The sequence below is a fragment of the Salpingoeca rosetta genome, assembly GCF_000188695.1.
Source record: "Salpingoeca rosetta unplaced genomic scaffold supercont1.16, whole genome shotgun sequence".
Taxonomy (NCBI): Eukaryota; class Choanoflagellata; order Craspedida; family Salpingoecidae; genus Salpingoeca; species Salpingoeca rosetta.
The window spans coordinates 1,223,721-1,243,720 of NW_004754918.1; the positions used below are offsets into that span (position 1 = coordinate 1,223,721).

Sequence of the window (20,000 nt, forward strand, 5' to 3'; positions counted from 1 at the left end):
TCATGACGTGCATGCACGCGAACAAAGGGGGCACCCTTCCTTTGCTTGTGGTTCTTCATGCTTGTGGGGGGGTTGCTGCTGGCTACATAACGGAACAGATCGCACTGCGATAGGCAACCCGGTCACGGAAGGTGGGCCGGATAGTGTTGGTGGCGGAGGCTGGCGCGGTGGGTGGGCGATCATGCCTGCAGGCACAAAGTTCGGGGGGGGGGGTGGTTATGGTCCATGATCGCATGAGTACATTGAGTCAGACGGGGTGGGGTTGGGGGGAGAAGGCAGAGGACGAGGGGTTGCATGGAACATGCATGTGTGGATGTGCTGGTTGGTGGGCAGGACGTCTGAAGCAAGTGAAGAGCAACGACGTGACTTGAACATAACACATAACATAACATAACACATAACATAGCATAACACATAACATAACACATAACATAACATAATACACACACACAACACAACACATAACATAACATAATACACACACACAACACAACACGACACACAGACACCCAGACACACACATGCACACACCCACAGACACAGACACGGACACAGACACACCACAACACACACACACACGCGCGCGCGCAACGTACGCTTCGGAAATGGAGTTGTCTGTGCTGGCGAGGGAGGGGGCGTTCTGGAAGAAGTGGCGCCTGTTTCCCTTCATGTACGCCTTGAAGTCATATGGATGCGTACGGTCAAGGTCGAGTACCGTGTTGCCCTCTCCTAGCTCAGGCAGCTGGATGGTGTACGTGCCAAACACGGGTCTGTCACCAATGTGGCCGCGAAGAAGGTGGGGGTGGGGGACACGGGTGGTGGTGATGGATGGTGAGGTGGATGGGACGGTGGATGAGGCACTGGCTCTCCTTGTGACTCATTTAGAAACACGAATGACTGTAGCAAATGGCTGCTAGTGAGGCACACCTCTTTCCACCACGCACGCACACACACATGAACGCACTTGTGGTCTGACGAGGTGACCTTTGGGACGCTCGAGTAGAGCTGGCACGTGACGCGGTTGCTCAGTTCTGGTTTTGTCTTCCATAGGATCCGGTCTGTCCAGGACGGCACGCGCTGCTTCTGCGACGTGTCGAAACGCGACGTCCCGATGTCATACTGCACACGTGGCAGAAGCGGGAGAGGGAGGGAGAATGAATGTATGATGTGTGGTGTTAGTAAGTGGGCGTGCAAGTGCAAGTGAGTGTGAGTGTGAGTGTGAGTGTGAGTGTGAGTGTTAGTGTGAGTGTGAGTGTGAGTGTGAGTGTGAGTGTGAGTGCGTGTGTGTGTGAGTGCGTGTGTGTGAGTGTATGTGTAAGAGCGTGCGGTGGCAAGAGAATGTGCGTTCGTGCATGGGTAAGTGCATGGGTGTGTGCATGTGCATTTTACAAGCTGGCTGCGTTCGAGTCGCAACCAAACAAGCATCACCCAGCATCCTCATCACCGCACCTTGAACGTGGGAAGAAACTTGATTGGCCCTTCGCTGAAGTCTGCAAAGGCAGTGCCCTGCTCCTGGCAGCGCTGGAGCTGGTCGAGCGACTGAAGGTACTCGTAGTCGCCGTTTGCCAGCAGCTGAATATGGGAGCAGGGAGGGAGCACAGCAGGTGGCGTTGCCATGGGTGAATTGATCTGTTATGTTCTGACTCAGCCAACAATCAGCCACCACCACACCCACCACCTTCACCACACACACACACACACACACACACACACACACACACACACACACAACGCAACACACAAACCGCCACCCCACCACCATAACTTCAAATGCCATCCCACTCCACATCGCGTGTGCAACTGACGTATTCTGCGAGGTCACGCGAGCAGTCCACGCGATAGTTGAGATCGCCGCACCAGAACACAAAGTCAAACTGCTCCAGTGCATCTCGCGCAGAGGAACTCCCACCGCTGTACAGAAGAAGAAGGAGGGAAGGCGAAGAGGGGCGGGGTTGTGTATGAGTGAGTGAATGTGTGGAGGGAAAGGGTTGGGAGGAGGTGAGCAACAGGGGAGGAGGACTAGCAACCAGATGGGCAGTCAGAAAGCCAGCGAAGCACACACACACACATGCACGCACACACATGCACGCACACACACACACACACACACACACACACACACACACACACACACACACACACACACACGACGTTCTGTTTTGCTCGATGAGCGCTAAAAACATAAATGTTGTCTGGCGCTGTCAAACCACCCCACCCAAATGTCCGTGACCTAGTCGAGGCTTTTAAACACAGACTGCCTGTGGCCTAGCGTAGGAGTATTCAGGCCAGTTAGCTTTGTCAGAAATAGGCGCGGTATCCGAAGGGCCCACGATGATCCCTGTCACACCCGTCGTACGTACGTACGTACTACGTACGTACGTACGTACACACACACACACACACACACACACACACACACACACACACACACACACACACACACACACGCACACACACTCACGAGAAGCGTCCCCTGCGCGGCGTCTCCGGCGTTTGCGGCATGGCGGCGCCACGCGTGGGCGGGCGGAGGTTAAGCGTGCGTCGAATCGTGTTATAGTTTTCATTACGATCGCGCAGCTTGGAGCGGTGGGCGGCAAGATGCGAGTCAATGAAGAGCAGCGACACGGTCTTGAAGTTGACGGCAATGCCAACAGCGCCCTTTGTTCGCAGCATACCGCCTAGCTTGGTCGGCACGTGGCTGGACATGACGTTGTCCACCAACCAGATGAGCTGACGTCGCACAAACACACACATGTGGATGCCCATGAGGAAGTGCGAGTGCAGTAGGGCATAGCGCGGGCCCAGCTGCTCCTGAAGCTTCAGCTGCCATGCCCGCCGAGCTATCGTGCCCTCTTGTGTCGCCACCACATACAGGTCAATTGGCTCATCAGTCTCTCCGCCACCGCCCAGGCCGCTGCTGCCACTCGTGCCATTTGTGGTCGCTGACCCATCTGCTGCTTGCCCATGTGCACGCTGACCGTTGCCACCACCACCACCACCACCACCACCACCACCACCTCTATTGCCACCGACGCTGTTGCGGCCTGTCTTTGCTGCGGGCACGAGCAGCGGCTCCACCGTGCCCGGAATGTCCTGCTCGTTCATGTTCCACGTCACCACGTGGATGCGCAGCTGCTGGGGCATCTCCGAGGGCTTGTCTGTCAGGTCCATTGCTTTACGCAGCGTGGCGAGGTCGGGCGGGCGGCCCTCAAGCAGCGAGTCCAGCATCATGCTGAGCCGCGCCTGTGATGGCGTACGTGGTGTGATGCGGTGGTGCTGGTCCAACAGACTTGTGCTTGCACTTCGACGGCGCGTCTGCCCGCTCTGCTTGTTCTTCTTCCCCTTCCCCATCTTCCTCCCCCTTTTGTTCTTCTTCTTGCTCTTCCTGTTCGTGCTGCTGCTCTTCGTTGACATGCTGTGTGCACCGCCAGCATCATCACCAGCACCACCAATGCCGTCATCATCTTCATCGTCATCGTCATCATCATCGCCACCACCACCATCATCAGCACCCTCTACCCCTTTTCTTCTGCCGCTCGCGCTGTCGTCACCCGCCACCTCACCAACGCCCTCCATCACCTCAGCCACCGCCTCCAGCGCCCCCGGCTGTAGTGACACCTGCCGGACACGGGACCACTGCCCAACAACATCTGCCAACAGCCGCTGCCGTCGCTGCCGCGCTGCACGCACGTCCTTCCACCCGCGCACACTCCCGTCACCACCACCACCACCACCATCATCATCATAATCGTCATCATCATCGTCTTCGTCTTCGTCAAAAGGCGTTGCAGCACGCTCCATGACATCAAAGCTTATGCTGTCGCGAACGGCGGCATGCGACGAGAGGGAGGACGAGGAGGAGTGCCGTGTCATGCTGCGGCGCGGCGCTGTTGCTGCACGTGGTGCCATCGCAGTTGGTGCAGTGGTGGCGGTGGCAGCAGTGCTGGTGCGTTTTGCACCTGTAAGTATGGCTGATCGCTGTTGTTGCTGCTGTTGCTGTGGTGGTGGTGACGGCGTGCTGCTGTCAGAATCATGTTCGCGCAGATGCTGCTTGGCCAACGACACAATCTGCCACAAATCATCATCATCATCATCACCATCATCATCATCGTTATCACCATCATCATCATCATCACCATCATCATCATCATCATCGTCATCACCATCATCATCTTCGTCGTCGTCGTCGTCGTTGACGGCTTCGGCAGTGATGGTGGTGCTGGTGACCCGCTCCACCTGCACCTGTGTTTGGCCATCATCGCCACGCTGGCTCTCAGCCACCACCACCCTCATATCTGCTCTGTGGCGCACCCCCGCTCCACCACGCCCCTGGGCACCGCTTGCGTTCGCACCTTCAACCACGTCCTCATCGGTGGTGGTGCTGTCGTCGGAATCGTGTGCGTGTGCGCGCACGCCACCAGCGCCGCCATCGCTGTAGCCGTTGTGCAGTGCCAACGCGTCTGGGTCTGACGCTATCAGCGTTGCATCCAAATCACCGTCATCATCGCCATCATCACCACCACCACGAATGATAGCCTGGGTCTTCATACCTGTCCTATCACCACCACCACCGCCACCACAACTGCTGCCACGGCGGTGGTGGATGCTGCTGCGACCATGGGTGTGTTTGCGTGTGCTCACGGGACTGCGTGGCGGACGTGGTGTTGGTCGTGTCATCCCACCTCCCATATCATCGTCTATCCTCCCAGAGCCGCCACCGCCCCTGCTGTCAACATCACTGCCGCTGTGCTGTTGGCGCCGCAGTCCCGAGCTGCTGTGCCGGCGATGAAGACGATGTTGGTGGTGGTGGTGGCTGCTGTCGTCGCCATGGTGCAGGTTGAAGGTAAACACATCAGCGGGGGAGTGTGTACGCCTGCCGGCAAACGACGGCGATGGTGATGTGTCTGCGGAGAGGCCGAGGGCCTGCAGGGGGCTGATATCGCCATCAAACACGCTCGAGTCAATTGTATCCGCCAGTGACGACGATGACGACACCATCTCCATTCGAGACGCTCGGTGACGGTGTTGTTGTTGTTGTTGTTGTTGTTGTTGTTGTTGTTGTTGTTGTTGTGGTGGTGGTGGTGGTGGTGTTGATGCTGCACGTGTTGTCGGCGCTATCGCCACACCCCGCCCCCGCCTCCGCCGCTCACGCCGAGTGCCACTGCGGGCGCGTCGACTACCAGTGGTGTTGTTGTCGCTGTTAGTGTTGGTGTTGCCTGTGGTTGACTCGGCAGCAAGGTCTGAGCCATTGGCTTTGGGCTGCGCCAATGCCTGTGCGTCACGCTCCACAGCAGCCTGTGGTGCCATGCTGTCAGACATGCCTCGTCGCACGCGTCCCCGGCGCAAGGATACCTGCCGTTGTAGTTGATAGTGCTGGCGGTGCTGTTGTTGTTGTTGTTGATGATGATGGTGCTGGTGGTGCTGCTGTATCCTGCTGTTTGCAGACATGGCGTGGTCGTCACCGAAGCTGCTGCCAAGACTGATGGACCGCCGTCCTCGCATCCTGTGGTGCTGTTGTTGATGGTGGTGCTGGTGCTGGTGCTGCACGTGGGAGAGGATGCTGCTGTCGGCGGGCGTTTGCATGCCGGTTGTGTCTGGGGTGTAGAGCTGGGGAAGCACAAGCCTGTTAGGTGTGCTTTGCGCCACAAGCGGCCGCGGCGTGCTGGCGCTCACGGCGGATATGGAGACCGCATCATACTCGAAGACCTGCTGTGAGTACTGCTGCTGTTGTTGCTGATGTTGGAAGAGGAGGCGGTGCTGTGATGTGTAGGGCAGTGATGATGGGGACAGCGGTGCGTGCTGGGGCGAGCATGAGGCCAGGAGGTCCTGGGTGTTGATCTCATGCAGCCGACGCGTGAACGGCAGCACAACTCCACCCTGGTCACACGCACACACGCACACAACACACGAGGAGCAGCCACGAGCACATGAGTGGGTGTATGAGCGGGTGCATATGTTTTGTAAATGTGTGCATGTGAGGATGAACGTCAGCCTGAGAATGAGTGACACGCAGGGCCAAACGAGTAAGCTTCGGTGCTTGAAGTAAGGTTGATGGTGCCGCTACTGCTGATGATGAATGGGGTGGTCGCATCGTGGCAGTGCAAGCGGTGATGAAGGTGGGATGGGCACTCAAACAGACCTGGCTGGCAGAAGAGTGGCGAGAGCGAGATGAGGATACATGGGTGTTGGTGTCGCTGTTGCTTGCACGCGAGGGCGACCCTTCCCGCTGTGTGGTTGCCATTGTGAGGGGATATGTGTTGGGGGGATGTGTGTTGAGGGGATATGTGTGGAGGAAAATAGAGAAAGGGGGGTGGGGGTTATTGCGGAACGGGGTGACTTGCTGATGCAAAGTCAGCGCCCCTGTTGAGATGGGTGCGCCCCCAGGTACACGGGATCCCTCTGAACGTGTAACGCAGTCGTAATAGTGGCTTTGGTGTGCGTGTGGTCTGTGTGTCTGTTGCTAACCAAAACAGGACATGTGCATGGCACAGGCTGGAGGAACCAGAGCGACGCTTGGGGTGTGGGGTGTGGGGTGGCAGTGCAAGCAAACAATGAGGAAATCAAAAGGAAAGCACAGCGCGGAAGCAAAGCCAAAGCGGCTGTGACGTAAAAGAGACAGAGGCAAGAGAGAGGTGAGGAGGGGGGGGGGTGAGAGTGTGTGTGTGTTTGTGTTTGGGAAAGCAAAGCAACGTTGTGAGAACGGCAGGTGCCTGGTTGGCTGGTGCGGATATCGGTCGGTGTGTTTGCGTTGTTGCTAACCGCATTTTTTGCTGTCGTAAACCGCCCCCACCAAGACGCGACATGTGTGTGTGTGTGTGTGTGTGTGTGTGTGTGTGTGTGTGTGTGTGTGTGTGTGTGTGTGTGTGTGTGTGTGTGTGTGTGTGTGTGTGTGTGTGTGTGTGTGTGTGTGTGTGTGTGTGTGTGTGTGTGTGTTTGTGTGTTTGTGTGTGTCTGTGTGTGTCTGTGTGTGTCTGTGTCTGTGTGTGTCTGTGTCTGTGTCTGTGTGTCTGTGTCTGTGTCTGTGTCCGTGTGTGTGTGTGTCTGTGTCTGTGCACCATCTCCTGCTTCATGCACCATCTCCTGCTTCTTGCACGTCCTCCTGCCTCTCCTCACCTCCGTTTTCACCCTTTGTGCTCCCAGGTCGAAGCCCACCGTTTCCTTCAAGATTACCCTGACTTCGGACCCGAAGCTGCCATACAAAGTGTAAGCGAGTGAGTGAGAGAGAGAGAGAGAGAGAGAGAGAGAGTGTGTGTGTGTGTGTGTGTATGCGCGCACTTGTGCGCCTTCTCTCCTCACACCCACCCACCCACACGCACGCACACACAACACAAAACACACATGCATGACAGGCTGAAGGTTCCGGAGGACACTGCATTCACGCACGTGCTGAAATATGTCGCAGAGGAGGTATATCCCCCACGCTTTGTTGTCGTGTGTTTGTGTGTGTGTGTGTGTGTGTGTTTATGTGCGCAAGTTTACGTTTGGATGTCGCCTTTGTCGTTCACACGATTCACGCCGCGCCGTACCCGCCCTCCATCTTGCCATGCCATGCCGCACAGTTCCGTGTTCCTCCAGAGACCTCTGCCATCATCACCAACGATGGCATTGGCATCAACCCATCCCAAAGCGCAGGTATGCGGGTGTCCTGTGTGTATGTGTGTGTGTGGGGGGGGGGGGGGGAAGCAGGTGTGCGCAGTCGTGCGCAGGCGTATAGCTTGTACCTGGAGCACTTCAGCCACTCGCGTTTGTTGTTGCATTGCGTTGCTTTTCCTCACATTACATCACCCACCACACCCCGCAGGCAACGTGTTCCTGAAGCACGGCTCTGAACTTCGGCTCATTCCCCGCGACCGTGTTGGCGGGGTATGTTGTTGAGGGCATACACATGCACACACACGCACACATGAAGTTGGGCTCAGTCTGTTACTTTATTGGAAAGGCAAAGGAGACACAAAGCAAGAGCAAAAAGACCAAAGGCCAGCGCAAAACTCAACACCTGTCTCGTTAACTCACCCGCTCACCCAATCGCTCACCTCTCTCTCTCCCCTCTCCCGCATGCGAACGTGCGCGTGTGCGTGTTCGCAACACAGAGCGCTTAGATCGGTCGGAGAAGGCAGTAGTCAACAGCCAACACGTCTCCATCCACCAACCAAGACCACACACCCAACCCTATCAGGCCACACTCAATACATGCGTTCATCCATCCACGTGCCGATGCATGCATGGACACGTGTCTTCTGTCCTCCCCCAAGTACACGGTCATGCTCCCTTGCGCTTCTTCGTTGGGTTACTGCCGCCGCCTCCGCGCCTGTCAGTTGCGGACACGCACACAGTAAAGCACAGTTAACCACATGCGTGAATAAGGGAATTGGATAATGGTCATGTGCGTGCGTGCGTGTGTGCGTGCGTGTGTGCGTGCGTGTGTGTGTGTGTGTGTGTGTGTGTGTGTGTGTGTGTGTGTGTGTGTGTGTGTGTGTGTGTGTGTGTGTGTGTGTGTGTGTGTGTGTGTGTGTGTGTGGAGGTGCTACGCTATCTCCGGCAACTGCCTCCAACCCCTCCAACCCCTCCATCCCACCCCCTCCCCCACTGACCGGGATGTGTTTGCTGGTGCGCGTCTCCTGGCTGCGTTTGACGCCTGCCCGCCCCTCTTCTTCGCGCCACTTCGCCGTGACGATGATGATGACGACGACGATGATGGTGGCGGCGGCGTTGTGGCAGGCACCGGGGGTTTGCGGTCGGCGTCCTTGGGGCCAGCTGGAGATACAGTGGTGCATGGTGGCGGCGAGTTCATAAGTTCATGTTGGTGCGTGGCATGAATGAGGAAGAGTGAACGTGGGCTTTCACCACGAGCATGCCATACAGACTGCACCCTTTGCAACAAGCATTAGTTTGAACCAACGACAGCGACAGCGACAACGACAACTACCTACACCACCGACACCAATCGCCACCAACCACAACTCCCACCCACGATCATCAATCGGGGGGTGTGCGTACCGACGGCTCCGACGAGCCAGCTCGGGAGAAGTCGTGTCCTGCTCTCCTCAAGCGCGCGGCCCTGCGGCGCAACACCATACCTGATGGTGATGGTGGCGATGGTTGAGGTGGTTGAGGAGGCGCAGGAAAGGTACAGGAAAGGTGCAGTGGCACAGCGTGGAGATGTTGGATGTTTGCATGCGAGTGACTGCTGTGAGGTGATGCGGTGATCATTCAATCCTTCCTCCTGTCCCCCACCCCCCCCCCCCAAAAAAAAAAAACACATCTTCCTTCACGAGCAAACCCAAGCGTGGCGCCAACTCACTTGTTGCGGTATTGGTAGCAGAAGTCGCACCAGTCCTCGCGCTTGCCGCTCTCCGTCGTCACTTCGCGCCACCGGCCTGTTGCCTTTGTTGCGCACACGTCGCACTCCTGATGGTGGCAGTGGTGCATGGGCGTCAGCGCGCGAGCGGTAGTGGTGCACACAGATGCGCAGCTCATACAGCGATGGTCCAACAGCGCGAGTGTACTCGACACTCACTCCCATCAACACACACACACACAAATACGAACAACAAAAACCAAAAACAAGCCGCCATGTTGAGTGCTCACCGAGACTTCGCCGACTTGTGCGACGAGGGATTCTGCCTCTGACGTGCGCTGGCGGAGCGCTTTCCTAATGCGGTAAAACTGTGGATCCTTGTACTTGAAGTGGTGGTAGTAGTACTCAACCATGTCCCGGTGGGTCTTTGTTTGAAACTATTATCGCACAGGTTGCAGGTATGTGCGTGTGCGTGTATTTGCATTGCGTGTTCGTATTGTGTGTGTACGTGTTTTTGTATTGCGTGTTCGTATTGTGTGTGTACGTGTGTGTGTGTGTGTGTGTGTGTGTGAACTTCGAGAAACCATCCAAAAGGTAAAGTGAAGCAAGATGACACACACAACGACACCACAAAACAAGAGGCCATGAACAGCAAATTCGGCACGAACTGAGGGTGCTCTCACCATAAGCGCCAGCACATGGAACTGTTTTCCATATTCCTCGTACACTGTCGGCCGCATCAACGCAGGCGGTGAGGGTGGAATACGAGAGGCGTGACAACACAAAGTGACTGCAACCATGTGCAGAGGCATGGACACACACACACACACACGACACCAAAGAAAAAGGCATGCACTCTCACGTTCTGCAAACTTTTCGCGTTCCTCCTTTGTCCACACGACCTGGCCAGGGTACACGTAGTCTACATGATGGGCAGTACACACGCACACACAAGAGAGGCAACCAAGCTGTTGAGCTGGGCAACAGCAACCGAACAAACGCACACAAGGAGTACACACTCACACACACACACACAAACACACACAAACACACACACACACACTCACACAGACACACCCACCCACACATCCCCATTCACAAGTACACACCACAGCACTTGCCGCACCTTTGAGCGTTGCTGGTGGCGGAGCGTGGTCGAGGGAGACGAGGTGTCTGAGGATGGCAGTGTCGTGATAGCTGCCGGCCTCCAGCGGTCGTGGCAGCGTTCCTCCTCGCCGCTTCTTCCGCCCATCAACCTTCCCTGCCACCTCTGTCACTGCTGCTGTTGCTGTTGCTGTTGCTGCTGTTGCTGTTGCTGCTGTTGTTGCTGCTGCTGTTGGGGTTTGGGTGGAAAGTGTGTCCGTGGTCGTCTTGGCTGTCGGGTCACCGCCCGGTTGTGTCGGCGCCTCCTCCTTGACCTCAACAGCAGTTGTTGCAGCTGCAGCTGCAGCAGTGGCAGGAGCTGCCTCAGGTGGGCTGGTGTTCCCTGCGATGCGTTCTTGCGTTTGACCTGCTTCAAGGGCCTTTGCCTTGTCCTCATCACTGACAATAGCCGCTCTTGTTGTTGTGGAAGGTGATGCTGTTGACGCAGCAGCAGCCTTTGACTCGGCCTCATCAGTGGATGATGTGTCCACCTGCGTGGCTGGCTGCTCAATGACACCATCACCAGCACCATCACCATGCACGCTGCCCTGCGCTGTTCCCTGTATCTTCGGCTGCTCAAATTGCTGCTGCTGCTGCTGCTCCGTCTTCACTGCCGCCGCACCACCACCCCGACTGCCTTTCGTGCCATCACCACCATCACCGCCATCACCATCACCATCACCATGCTGCTGCTGCTCGTCTGTGTTGTCATCATCGTCTTGAGTGTCGAGTGGAATGCCACGTTCACGGCAGTACAGCTGGTACGCGAGGTGGTGCGCAAACTCAACGCCGCCAGCAGCAGCCGTCCCCGCACGCGCACGAGACGCAAACACGGACATGGCGTGCATGTCGCCGACATCGCACTCGGGGTCCCACACGTTCCTGGCAGGCGGGTACGGGTTGCTGTAATCTGCGGTGTTGGAGATGGGACACGGGGGGTATGCGGAATGAAGGGTGTGAAGGGTGTGAGGGGGGAGTTGAGGGTGTAGCAATGGGTAGGTTCATATGTGAGTTGATGGTGGATTGCATGTGAATAGTGGTGTCGGAAGCAGTTGCAACTGAAGGCGAAGGGTAGCAAGCGGGCAAGCGGGCAAGCAAGCAGGCAAGCAAGTGAACAGGTGAAAGCATGGCAGACTACACATCGCATGCGGGCTATTGCCGATGAAAGAGATGGCAACTGACCCTCAGCCGGCACAACATCTGGCAGCAGCGTCGCCTGATACTCGTCGCCAACGCTGTTGTTGATGGTGGTGGTGCATGTGGTGGGGTGAGGTAAGTTGGGTTGGGGTAGGGTGCATGTGGGTGTGTGGTGGAAGCGGTCAGCACCGTGGTTCTGCCCGTGTGTGTGTTCGGACACACATGCACACACATGCACACACACGCACACACACATGCACACACACGCACACACACATGCACACACACGCACACATATGCACACATATGCACACATATGCACACATACACACACACACACGCACACACATACACACACGCACACACACAACACCCAACGTGTCCCCTGACCGGATGCAAGCGCCGGCAAACGGTGACTCCTCATCAGCGCCATCGGCACCGTCGCCGCCCTGCCCGCTGCCCTTGGTCGACTTTGCTCGCTGCATGTACTGCGACTTGGTCTTGTTCACAACACGCGCGCCCTCCGCTGTGGCCTGCGTCGGGCCCTGCGTCGTCTCCTGTCGCGGAAGCGTGCGTGCCATCGCGTGTGGTGTCGAGCGAAGCTTCGCCTCCACCTCCAACCGCACGAGCCGCTCGCGGTCGCCCGGCAGCCGCGGTGCCGCGTCCAGCATCGTGCGCACCTTGCACGACGTGTCGAGGTCGAGCGGCGGGAACGACGTGTTGGGGATGAGCACGCTGCGGTAGAAGTTGCACGAGGCGCGGTCGACGTAGATGCGCAACTCCGTGTGCATGTGGTACATGGCGTCCTGGACGGCGGCCTTGGTGAAGCGCGTGCCGGGGTGGTGGCGCTGCATGTGGTTGGCCACATCATCGTCCTTGGCGAACACCTTCCGGCACACCTGCGGCGCGGAGCGAGGGGTGAGGGGGTTATGTGTTGGGGATATGTGTGGGAGGGGGAGAGTTTGGAGTGAGGGTTGGGGGGGGAGGAGGGGGAAGGAAAAGGGGTCACATCTCTGCATGTGCTGCCATCAAGTGCAGCCGCAAGCAGAACCAACCCCAACAACAGCAACCAGCAGCAGAAGCAGGAGCAAAGCCAGGGGAAGGAAGCGTACGGGGCACGGGCGGAAGCATTTGGTGAAGGCGTGGATGAGGGCTTCAAGGAACATGTCGTCCGTGTCGCGGATGAACTCGGCAATGGTATTGGGCTGGATGGGCAGCATCTGGTGCTGCTCGATCCACGAGCTGGTGGCAACACAACAAGACATCGCAGGGAGAGGGTGTGGTGTATGTCAGCGACGGTGACCATGGCAGGGGGGAAGGGGAGAAGAAGGGGGCTGAAGAAGATGGAAGGGCTTGAGCAAGGCGAAAATCCAGCACGACAGCGGCAAAGAGGAAGAAGGAACAGGAGAAGTGAAACAAGCGGAACAAGCGGAACAAGAAGAATAACTGTGACGTGCGTGTTGTGTGTCTTTGCGCGCGTGTGCGCATGTGTAAGAAAGGGCAGGCATGCACTGCTCAGGTGCTGTGTTACGTACAACTCGTCGTCTTCGCCGAAGAACATGACGGGAACGCCACGCTTGAACCGGGTCGTCTTTCGCTTCTTCATCACCTGCATGTGTCATGCATAGGTTACATGAGTGGAGGAGTGTGTGAGCGGGTGTGTGTGTGGGTGTGAGTGAGTGTGTGTGTGTGTGAGTGAGTGAGTGAGTGAGTGGGTGGGTGAGTGAGTGAGTGAGTGGGTGGGTGAGTGAGTGAGTGAGTGGGTGAGTGAGTGAGTGAGTGAATGAGTGAGTGAGTGAGTGAGTGGGTGAGTGAGTGAGTGAGTGAGTGAGTGAGTGTGTGTGTGTGAGTGAGTGTGTGTGTGTGCGTGTGCGTGGGCGAGTGAACGCGTTTGTGGGTTTGTGCATCTGAATATAAGATTACACCATCAAAGTGCGGGCCTAGGACCGTGCTCGTTCCACGCACCTTTCCAGGCCAGGGCCTGAAGCCTTCCACTTTGGCCCAGACACACATGCCCACTTCCACACCTGGTGCGACGATGTATCAATCGGTCCCGCACCGATCAGGACTGTGCTGCTGTGCTGCTGTGAGCCTGACGCTCTGGTGGTACTGATGCTGTGATGTGTTTGGTGCTGCTGCGTATGCTGTTGTTGGTGATGCTGTGGTTGTGGTTGTTGGGCTTGTTGCTGATCAAGCGGCAATGCTTGCGCTTGCGCGTACTGCCCTGCCCATGTTGCTCTTGCTGGTGAAGGTGCTGCAGGAGTTGCTGCTGTTGCTGCTGTTGTTGGTGTTGTTGGTGTTGTTGGTGGTGGAATGCTGGGTTGGCGTATTGTTGGTTCATGTGCTGTTGGTGTTGATGCTGCTGATGCATGTGCTGGAACTGTTGTTGCTGCTGTTGGTGCAGCAGTTGTTGACGTTGCTGCTGTTGCTGGTGCAGCAGCTGTTGGCGCTGCTGCTGTGCAGCCATCAACATGGCCATGGCCTGCTGTGCCTGCCTCCCAAACATGCCCCTTCTGGTGCTGCTGGTGGTGCTGCTGTGCGTCGTCGCGTGTGGTCGTTGTTGTTGTGCGCGTTGGTTGCGGTAAGTGCCACTATGCTATAAATAGGACATCGGCATACACGCGGGTGTTTACGCGCCAAAACGGCAAACTTTGCTGCGCGAACAGGTTGGTGTGGTTGGTGCTGTGTCGCTGTGGTGGTGGTGATGGTGATGGTGATGCGGGTGGTGGCTGTGGTGGTGCGCCCTCCTCTGTCTGTTCAACCCCCCCCCAACATCTCTCCTCCCTCTCACTTACTCACGCACGCTCACGCGCGCTCACTCTCACTCACGCACATCACGCACACCATCACGCACGCTCACTCTTTACTCAGAACGTCATCAACAAAGACAGGAAGAAGGGCAACCATGGCGGACATTGATGCAAAGCACCTGCAGCATGCGCTGGGCAGACTGGCTGGCGCGGTGAAGGAGGGAAAGTTTGGCGATGTGAACAGCATCGTGTTCTCCCTGAGCCAGGAGCAAGGCACGGGCGCTTACAGCAAGCAACAAGCCATGATGGTGAGTGCACCCTGGCTGTGGGAGGGCGTGGGTGTGGGGTGGCTGCTGGTGGCTGTGGGGTGGCTGCGGGGTGGCTGTGGGGTGGATGCTTCTTACCGCATGCACTGTGAGTGAGTGAGTGTGTGTGTGTGTGTGTGTGTGTGTGTGTGTGTGTGTGTGTGTGTGTGTGCCTGCATGCGTGCATGTGTTTGTGTCTGTCTGTCTGTCGTGCTGACGGATACTGCGGGTGCGGGTGCTACTGCCCTGGAGATTTGAATGCTGGAGGTTTGATTGCCTCACTCACACGTATGCTCACTCACACACACGCACACACACACACACACGCACGCACGCACGCACACACACACGCACGCACGCACACACGCACGTATGCGGACGCTTGTGCATGCAGCTGTGGCTGACAGGCTACTTGTTTGCAGATACTGTCTTTGTGTGCTTTGCCGACAAGATGCTGGTGTTCACCAGCAAGAAGAAGGCCGAGGCCCTCAAGCCTCCCACAGAGGTGAATACTGTACTTCTGTGCGCATGTGTGTGTGTTTGTGTGTCTGTGTGTGCGTGTGTGCGTGTGTGCGTATCTGTTGACTGCTGCTCATGTTGGCTGACGCACGTGTTTGCTGACGCACGTGTTTGCTGACGGTGCATTGGCTGGCTGGTTGACCAGGGCTCGCCGATTCCCTGCGAGTTTATCATTCGCAACAAGGTGTGTGCGTTGGGACAGCATTGTGTGTGATGCGCGGTGATTTGGGCTGTTCATTGGAACCTGCACCTGCACGCGTCCTCCCTCTTACATTGGCGCTCACTCACATACACTTTGGCGTGGTTACAGGCTGACAAAGATGCCGCAAACATCAAGAAGGTCGTGGAAACCATCACAGCCGCTGGCAAGGTGCGTGAGAGCGAGAGACAGGCACACAGAGAGAGAGAGAGCGAGAGAGTGAGAGTGACAGAGAGTGACAGAGAGTGATAGAGAGCGACAGAAAGTGACAGAGACACATACAGAGTTTGCACCCGTGCTTGCTCGTCACTTGCCCGTCCTTGTTCGGGATGCCTGATACGCTGATGCCCGCCAGCGTGAATGCCCTGTGGACATTGTGTGCGTTTTTTTTCGTCTTGAGCCACCTTGTCTCATTGCCGTGCACGTCTTGCTCTCCTTTCGTCTTGTGTTGTCTCAGCGTGTGGGATATCTGGTGAACAAACGCAAACTGGACCAGGGCCCGTTCCTCACCTCCTTCTACGCCGCCCTCGAGAAGAGTACGCGCGGCGGCATCGCTTTGCTGTTGTGGGATGTTGTGTGTGTGTGTGCCGTTTTGCACATTGGATTGCTTGTAAGCTCAAGAGGAACGTTTGTTCCACTGCTTCATCTTTGAAGCGCATATACAACACGCACGCACACGCACACGCGCACGCGCACAACATTTCACTCACTCACACAAACTCATAAATCACTCCATGCACGTACAATGGTTGACTCAGGCGCTGAGCTTGTGGATGCGAGCGAGCAAGTTGCCGTGCTGCTTGCAGGCAAGACAGACGAGGAAGTGGCGTGGACAGAGGTAGCAGCCACAGCATCCAGCCTCGCCATGAACAAGGAGATGAAACGAAGCCTCCTCAACAACTTTGGAGAGCCCCAAGTGTGTGCATGTGATGTGCGGTGTGTGTGTATTTGTTTGTTTGTTTGTGCGTGCGTGCGTGTGTTTGCTTGTTTGTGTGTGCGTGTGTGCGTGCGTGCGTGTGTGCGTGCACTGAAGTTGTGATTGTGTGCGTGTTAGTTGTTCACCGATGATGCTCACCAGTATCCTCCCCTTTTCACCACAACCCCATTGCCACCGCCACCATCGCTTCACGTGTCAGCCTGCGGCGCATGAGGAGATTGCTGCTGGCGTGCGCGAGTCTGTTGAGAACGGGAAGCAGGCCGCAAAGCTCAAGCTCAGCCCACACGACTTTGAGGTGTGCTACGAGCCCATTGTGCAGTCTGGCAAGCGGCTCTCCCTCAAGCTGAGTGTTATGTCCGATGAGCGACGCCTTAAGCCGGGCGTTGTTCTCTGCAGCGTCGGGATCAAGTACAAGTCCATGTGCGCAAACGTCGGCCGCACCTTCTTTGTCGAGGCGACAAAGGTGCGTGTGGTGTGTGTGTATGGAGGGGGTGGGTGTTTGTGTTTGCATGCATGTGTGTGTGTGAGCTCTGTGTGTTTGCATGCATGTGTGTGAACCGTGCGTGTGTGCGTGTGTGTGTGTGTGTGTGTGTGTGTGTGTGTGTGTGTGTGTGTGTGTGTGTGTGTGTGTGTGTGTGTGTGCGTGTGTGCAAATGTGCATTTTCCTCAACATACTATCTCACCTCCCACCGCCCACTCGGCCCTCCAAACGTGCCAGGACCAAGAGGAAAACTACAAGTTTGCACTCGAGATGTCGGAAGTGCTGCAGAAGGCGCTCAAGCCAGGTCTGCACGCATTGTCGTTGTACTGCGATTGCGCTATGATTGTGTTGTGTTGGTGTGTGTATATGTTGTGCGGACGCACTGGTCAGTTAGTTGTAGACTGCGTCAATGTATCAGTGTGACAATCATCATCACATGAACATCAATTGCACGCCTCTTACACCTTCCTCACGTCCACCAACGACCCTGCCACACCAATCAACCACCACCACCACCATCACCATCAGGCGCCACGCTCGGCGATGCGCACGCCGCTGTTGTTTCGTTTGTGCAGGAGAAGCGACCTGAGCTTGTGGACCACCTGCCAAAGACGCTTGGGTTTTCAACCGGACTCGAGTTCCGCGACTCCTTCCTCACCATCAAGGCCAACGTGTGTTTTTGCTGTGTGGTGTATGTGCTTGTTGTGTGTGTGTGTGTGTGCGTCGTGTGCTTGTTGTGTGTGTTGTATGTGCTTGTTGTGTGTGGTGTATGTGCTTGTTGTGTGTGTGTGTGTGTGTGTGTGCGTCGTGTGCTTGTTGTGTGTGCCGTGTATAAGTGTGTGCGCGTGTGTCAGCCATGTGCGCGTTGGGTGCGCGCGTATTTGACGGCCGCTCTCCTCCAGCGTTTGCTCCGCTCACTCGCCGCTCCTGTGGCGCTGTTGCTCGTTACCACTCATCAGAATCAGCACAAGATCACAGCCAACATGACGCTCTGTCTCACCGTTGGTCTGCAAGACCTCAAGTCCAAGAAGGTGTGTGGTAGAGAGAGAGAGAGTGTGTGTGTGTGTGCTTTTGTGCACTTGGGTTGCGCTCCACAGTTGTGGTGCGTGCGTGTGTGTGTGTGTGCTTTTGTGCACTTGGGTTGCGCTCCACAGTCGTGTTGTGTGTGTGTGTGTGTGCCTTTGTGTTTTACATCGCTGCATTGCTCTGGGATGCCATTCCTACTGACTGTATGTGTGTACATGCGCTTGTGTGCCCGTGTGCAGGGGGAGTATGCCATCAACATTGTGGACACGGTTGTGGTGAAGGAGAGCGGGGTGGAGGTGCTGACGGCGAAGAGCAAGAGCACATGGGACCACTGCTCCTTTGAGTTTGACCAGGAGGAGAAGGAGACAACAACCGAGGACGCCGTGCGTGAACTCCTCAAGGTGCGAACGGTTGACTGCGGTGCAATTTATTGTCGCGTTGTGGGCTGCACATCCACATGCGTGTGGCGACATGTGGCTTCCATCCCTACTCCCAACACCCCAACACCCACACCCACCCCAACCTGTCCACCCTCCATCCTCAATGTTGTTGTCAACAGGACGAGCACCGGCCGAAGCGGCAGACGACGACGTCGTTTGCGAGCAAAGAAGACCAGCGGCGCGAACACCAGAAGGAACTCGGCAGAAAGGTAGCGCCTGCAGCGACGCTCATGACCATGGCGGTGGTTGTGGCTGCGATTGCTTGCTCGCTGGGCGTGTATGGTCACACCACACACACACACACACACGCACACACACACACACACACACACACACACACACACACACACACACACACACACACACACACACACACACACACGCACACACACTCACTCACTCACTCACTCATACACGCACACACACACACACGCACACTCACTCACTCACTCACACACACACACTCACTCACTCATACACATCCACAACACAACTTTGCACCGCCTTCCAGCTGCACGAGGCTGCGAAGCGGCGGCTTGAGAACGAGGGCGACGTGAGCGACGAGGAGGAGCACAAGGAGGAAATTGTCGCCTACACGTCCAACAAGGCCTTTCCAAAGCGCGAAGCCGCACGCCTCAAAATCTTCGTTGGTGCGTGCACGTGTGTGTGTGTGTTCCGTGCTTGAGGAAGAACACTCCTCACACTATTGATCCACGTCAAACACTCATCATACCAACACGCGTTCATTGCGGCTGTTGTTGTTGTTGTTGTTGGTATGGCTGCTGTGCACAGATTCCAAGCACGAGACTGTGATTCTGCCCATCTTCGGCATTGCGACTCCCTTCCACATCAGCACGATCAAGAACACGAGCTATGCCGATGACACGCAGACGCCCTTCCTGCGCATCAACTTTGCGACGCCAGGCATCACCACCATCCGTTCCGGCGCAACAGCAGGGCAGGTTCGTCAATGGTTGTGTGTGTGTGTGTGTTTGCTTTGGTGTGTGTGTGTGTGCGTGCGTGTGTGTGTGTGTGTGTGTGCGTGCGTGTGTGTGTGTGTGCGTGTGTGCGTGCGTGTGTGTGTGTGTGTGTGTGTGTGTGTGTGTGTGTGTGTGTGTGTGTGTGTGTGTGTGTGTGTGTGTGTGTGTGTGTGTGTGTGTGGCCGCCTTGCTTCAGTGCATGATGTCTCAACCGAACACGTTCTCACCACACACCAACCACCTCCTTTGGCAGCCGTCGCTGGTGTACCTGAAGGAGATTTCGTACCGGGGCAGCGCTGCCAGCATCCAGGCTGCGCACACGGGCATCAAGAACCTGCAGAGCAGATACAGGCAGCTCGAGCGCGAACGCAAGGAGCGCGAGGTGCGGTTCCATAGGGGAGGGGGAAAGTGTGTGGTGGCCGCATTTGGTGGTTGGATGGATGGTGTGGTGGTTTGTGTGCGCGTGTGGGTGTGTGGGTGTGTGGGTGTGTTTTTTGATTGCACTGCATGTTTGTTGTTCGTCTCGCTGCTTTCATTCCCTTGGTCAATCGTGCCCACCACCATCGCTATCATCACCACCATCGCCACCATCAGGATCTTGTTGAGCAAGCGGATCTTGTGCTGCGACGCGACCCGAACCGCCGCCTCGTCCTCCGCGACCTCTTCATGCGTCCAAACACACACAAGCGCGCGCAGGGCATGCTCGAGGTGCGGTGGTGCGGTGGTGGTGCTGGTGATTGTGTTGCGCTGCTGAGTGTGGTGTTTGTTGCATTGTTGATTGTATT

General features: G+C 56.6%; 4 protein-coding genes across 4 annotated transcripts in view; 2 read left to right on the forward strand and 2 right to left on the reverse strand.

Moving 5' to 3' along the window:
• Window positions 1–6,799, reverse strand: part of PTSG_12561 (uncharacterized protein) — a 7,116-nt gene extending 317 nt beyond the window's left edge. The window contains exons 1-7 of the mRNA XM_004992602.1: window positions 6,140–6,799; window positions 2,462–5,877; window positions 1,806–1,911; window positions 1,450–1,572; window positions 965–1,119; window positions 597–770; window positions 1–185 (exon numbers count right to left, since the gene is read on the reverse strand). The exon at window positions 1–185 is cut by the window's left edge and continues 317 nt beyond it. Coding sequence (XP_004992659.1) covers window positions 83–185; window positions 597–770; window positions 965–1,119; window positions 1,450–1,572; window positions 1,806–1,911; window positions 2,462–5,877; window positions 6,140–6,241 — 4,179 coding nt within the window. The 5' untranslated portion in view covers window positions 6,242–6,799 and the 3' untranslated portion in view covers window positions 1–82. The remainder of the gene's footprint in view (window positions 186–596; window positions 771–964; window positions 1,120–1,449; window positions 1,573–1,805; window positions 1,912–2,461; window positions 5,878–6,139) is intronic.
• PTSG_07241 (ubiquitin-fold modifier 1) lies at window positions 6,766–8,352 on the forward strand. The gene is made up of 6 exons (XM_004992603.1): window positions 6,766–6,803; window positions 7,141–7,203; window positions 7,350–7,407; window positions 7,560–7,632; window positions 7,802–7,863; window positions 8,091–8,352. Coding segments are annotated over exons 1-6 (267 nt in total). The 5' UTR covers window positions 6,766–6,801; the 3' UTR covers window positions 8,100–8,352.
• PTSG_07242 (uncharacterized protein) lies at window positions 7,915–13,633 on the reverse strand. Its single transcript, XM_004992604.1, has 13 exons — window positions 13,544–13,633; window positions 13,114–13,187; window positions 12,691–12,820; window positions 11,969–12,477; window positions 11,624–11,676; window positions 10,425–11,351; window positions 10,161–10,220; window positions 9,982–10,025; window positions 9,589–9,735; window positions 9,302–9,408; window positions 8,998–9,077; window positions 8,592–8,754; window positions 7,915–8,308 (listed from the first exon to the last, which is right to left on the reverse strand). The coding sequence occupies exons 1-13, from the start codon at window positions 13,589–13,591 to the stop codon at window positions 8,260–8,262; spliced, it is 2,391 nt and encodes a 796-aa protein (XP_004992661.1). The 5' UTR covers window positions 13,592–13,633; the 3' UTR covers window positions 7,915–8,259.
• A 555-nt stretch (window positions 13,634–14,188) lies between these two features.
• The window catches only part of PTSG_07243 (uncharacterized protein), a 9,069-nt gene continuing 3,257 nt past the window's right edge, over window positions 14,189–20,000 (forward strand). The window contains exons 1-17 of the mRNA XM_004992605.1: window positions 14,189–14,244; window positions 14,450–14,636; window positions 15,028–15,138; window positions 15,298–15,336; window positions 15,463–15,522; window positions 15,809–15,887; window positions 16,110–16,267; window positions 16,488–16,751; window positions 17,007–17,073; window positions 17,298–17,440; window positions 17,729–17,800; window positions 18,035–18,196; window positions 18,355–18,444; window positions 18,747–18,885; window positions 19,028–19,197; window positions 19,469–19,597; window positions 19,810–19,923. Of these exons, the coding sequence (XP_004992662.1) occupies window positions 14,484–14,636; window positions 15,028–15,138; window positions 15,298–15,336; window positions 15,463–15,522; window positions 15,809–15,887; window positions 16,110–16,267; window positions 16,488–16,751; window positions 17,007–17,073; window positions 17,298–17,440; window positions 17,729–17,800; window positions 18,035–18,196; window positions 18,355–18,444; window positions 18,747–18,885; window positions 19,028–19,197; window positions 19,469–19,597; window positions 19,810–19,923 (1,950 nt within the window). The 5' untranslated portion in view covers window positions 14,189–14,244; window positions 14,450–14,483. The remainder of the gene's footprint in view (window positions 14,245–14,449; window positions 14,637–15,027; window positions 15,139–15,297; window positions 15,337–15,462; window positions 15,523–15,808; window positions 15,888–16,109; window positions 16,268–16,487; window positions 16,752–17,006; window positions 17,074–17,297; window positions 17,441–17,728; window positions 17,801–18,034; window positions 18,197–18,354; window positions 18,445–18,746; window positions 18,886–19,027; window positions 19,198–19,468; window positions 19,598–19,809; window positions 19,924–20,000) is intronic.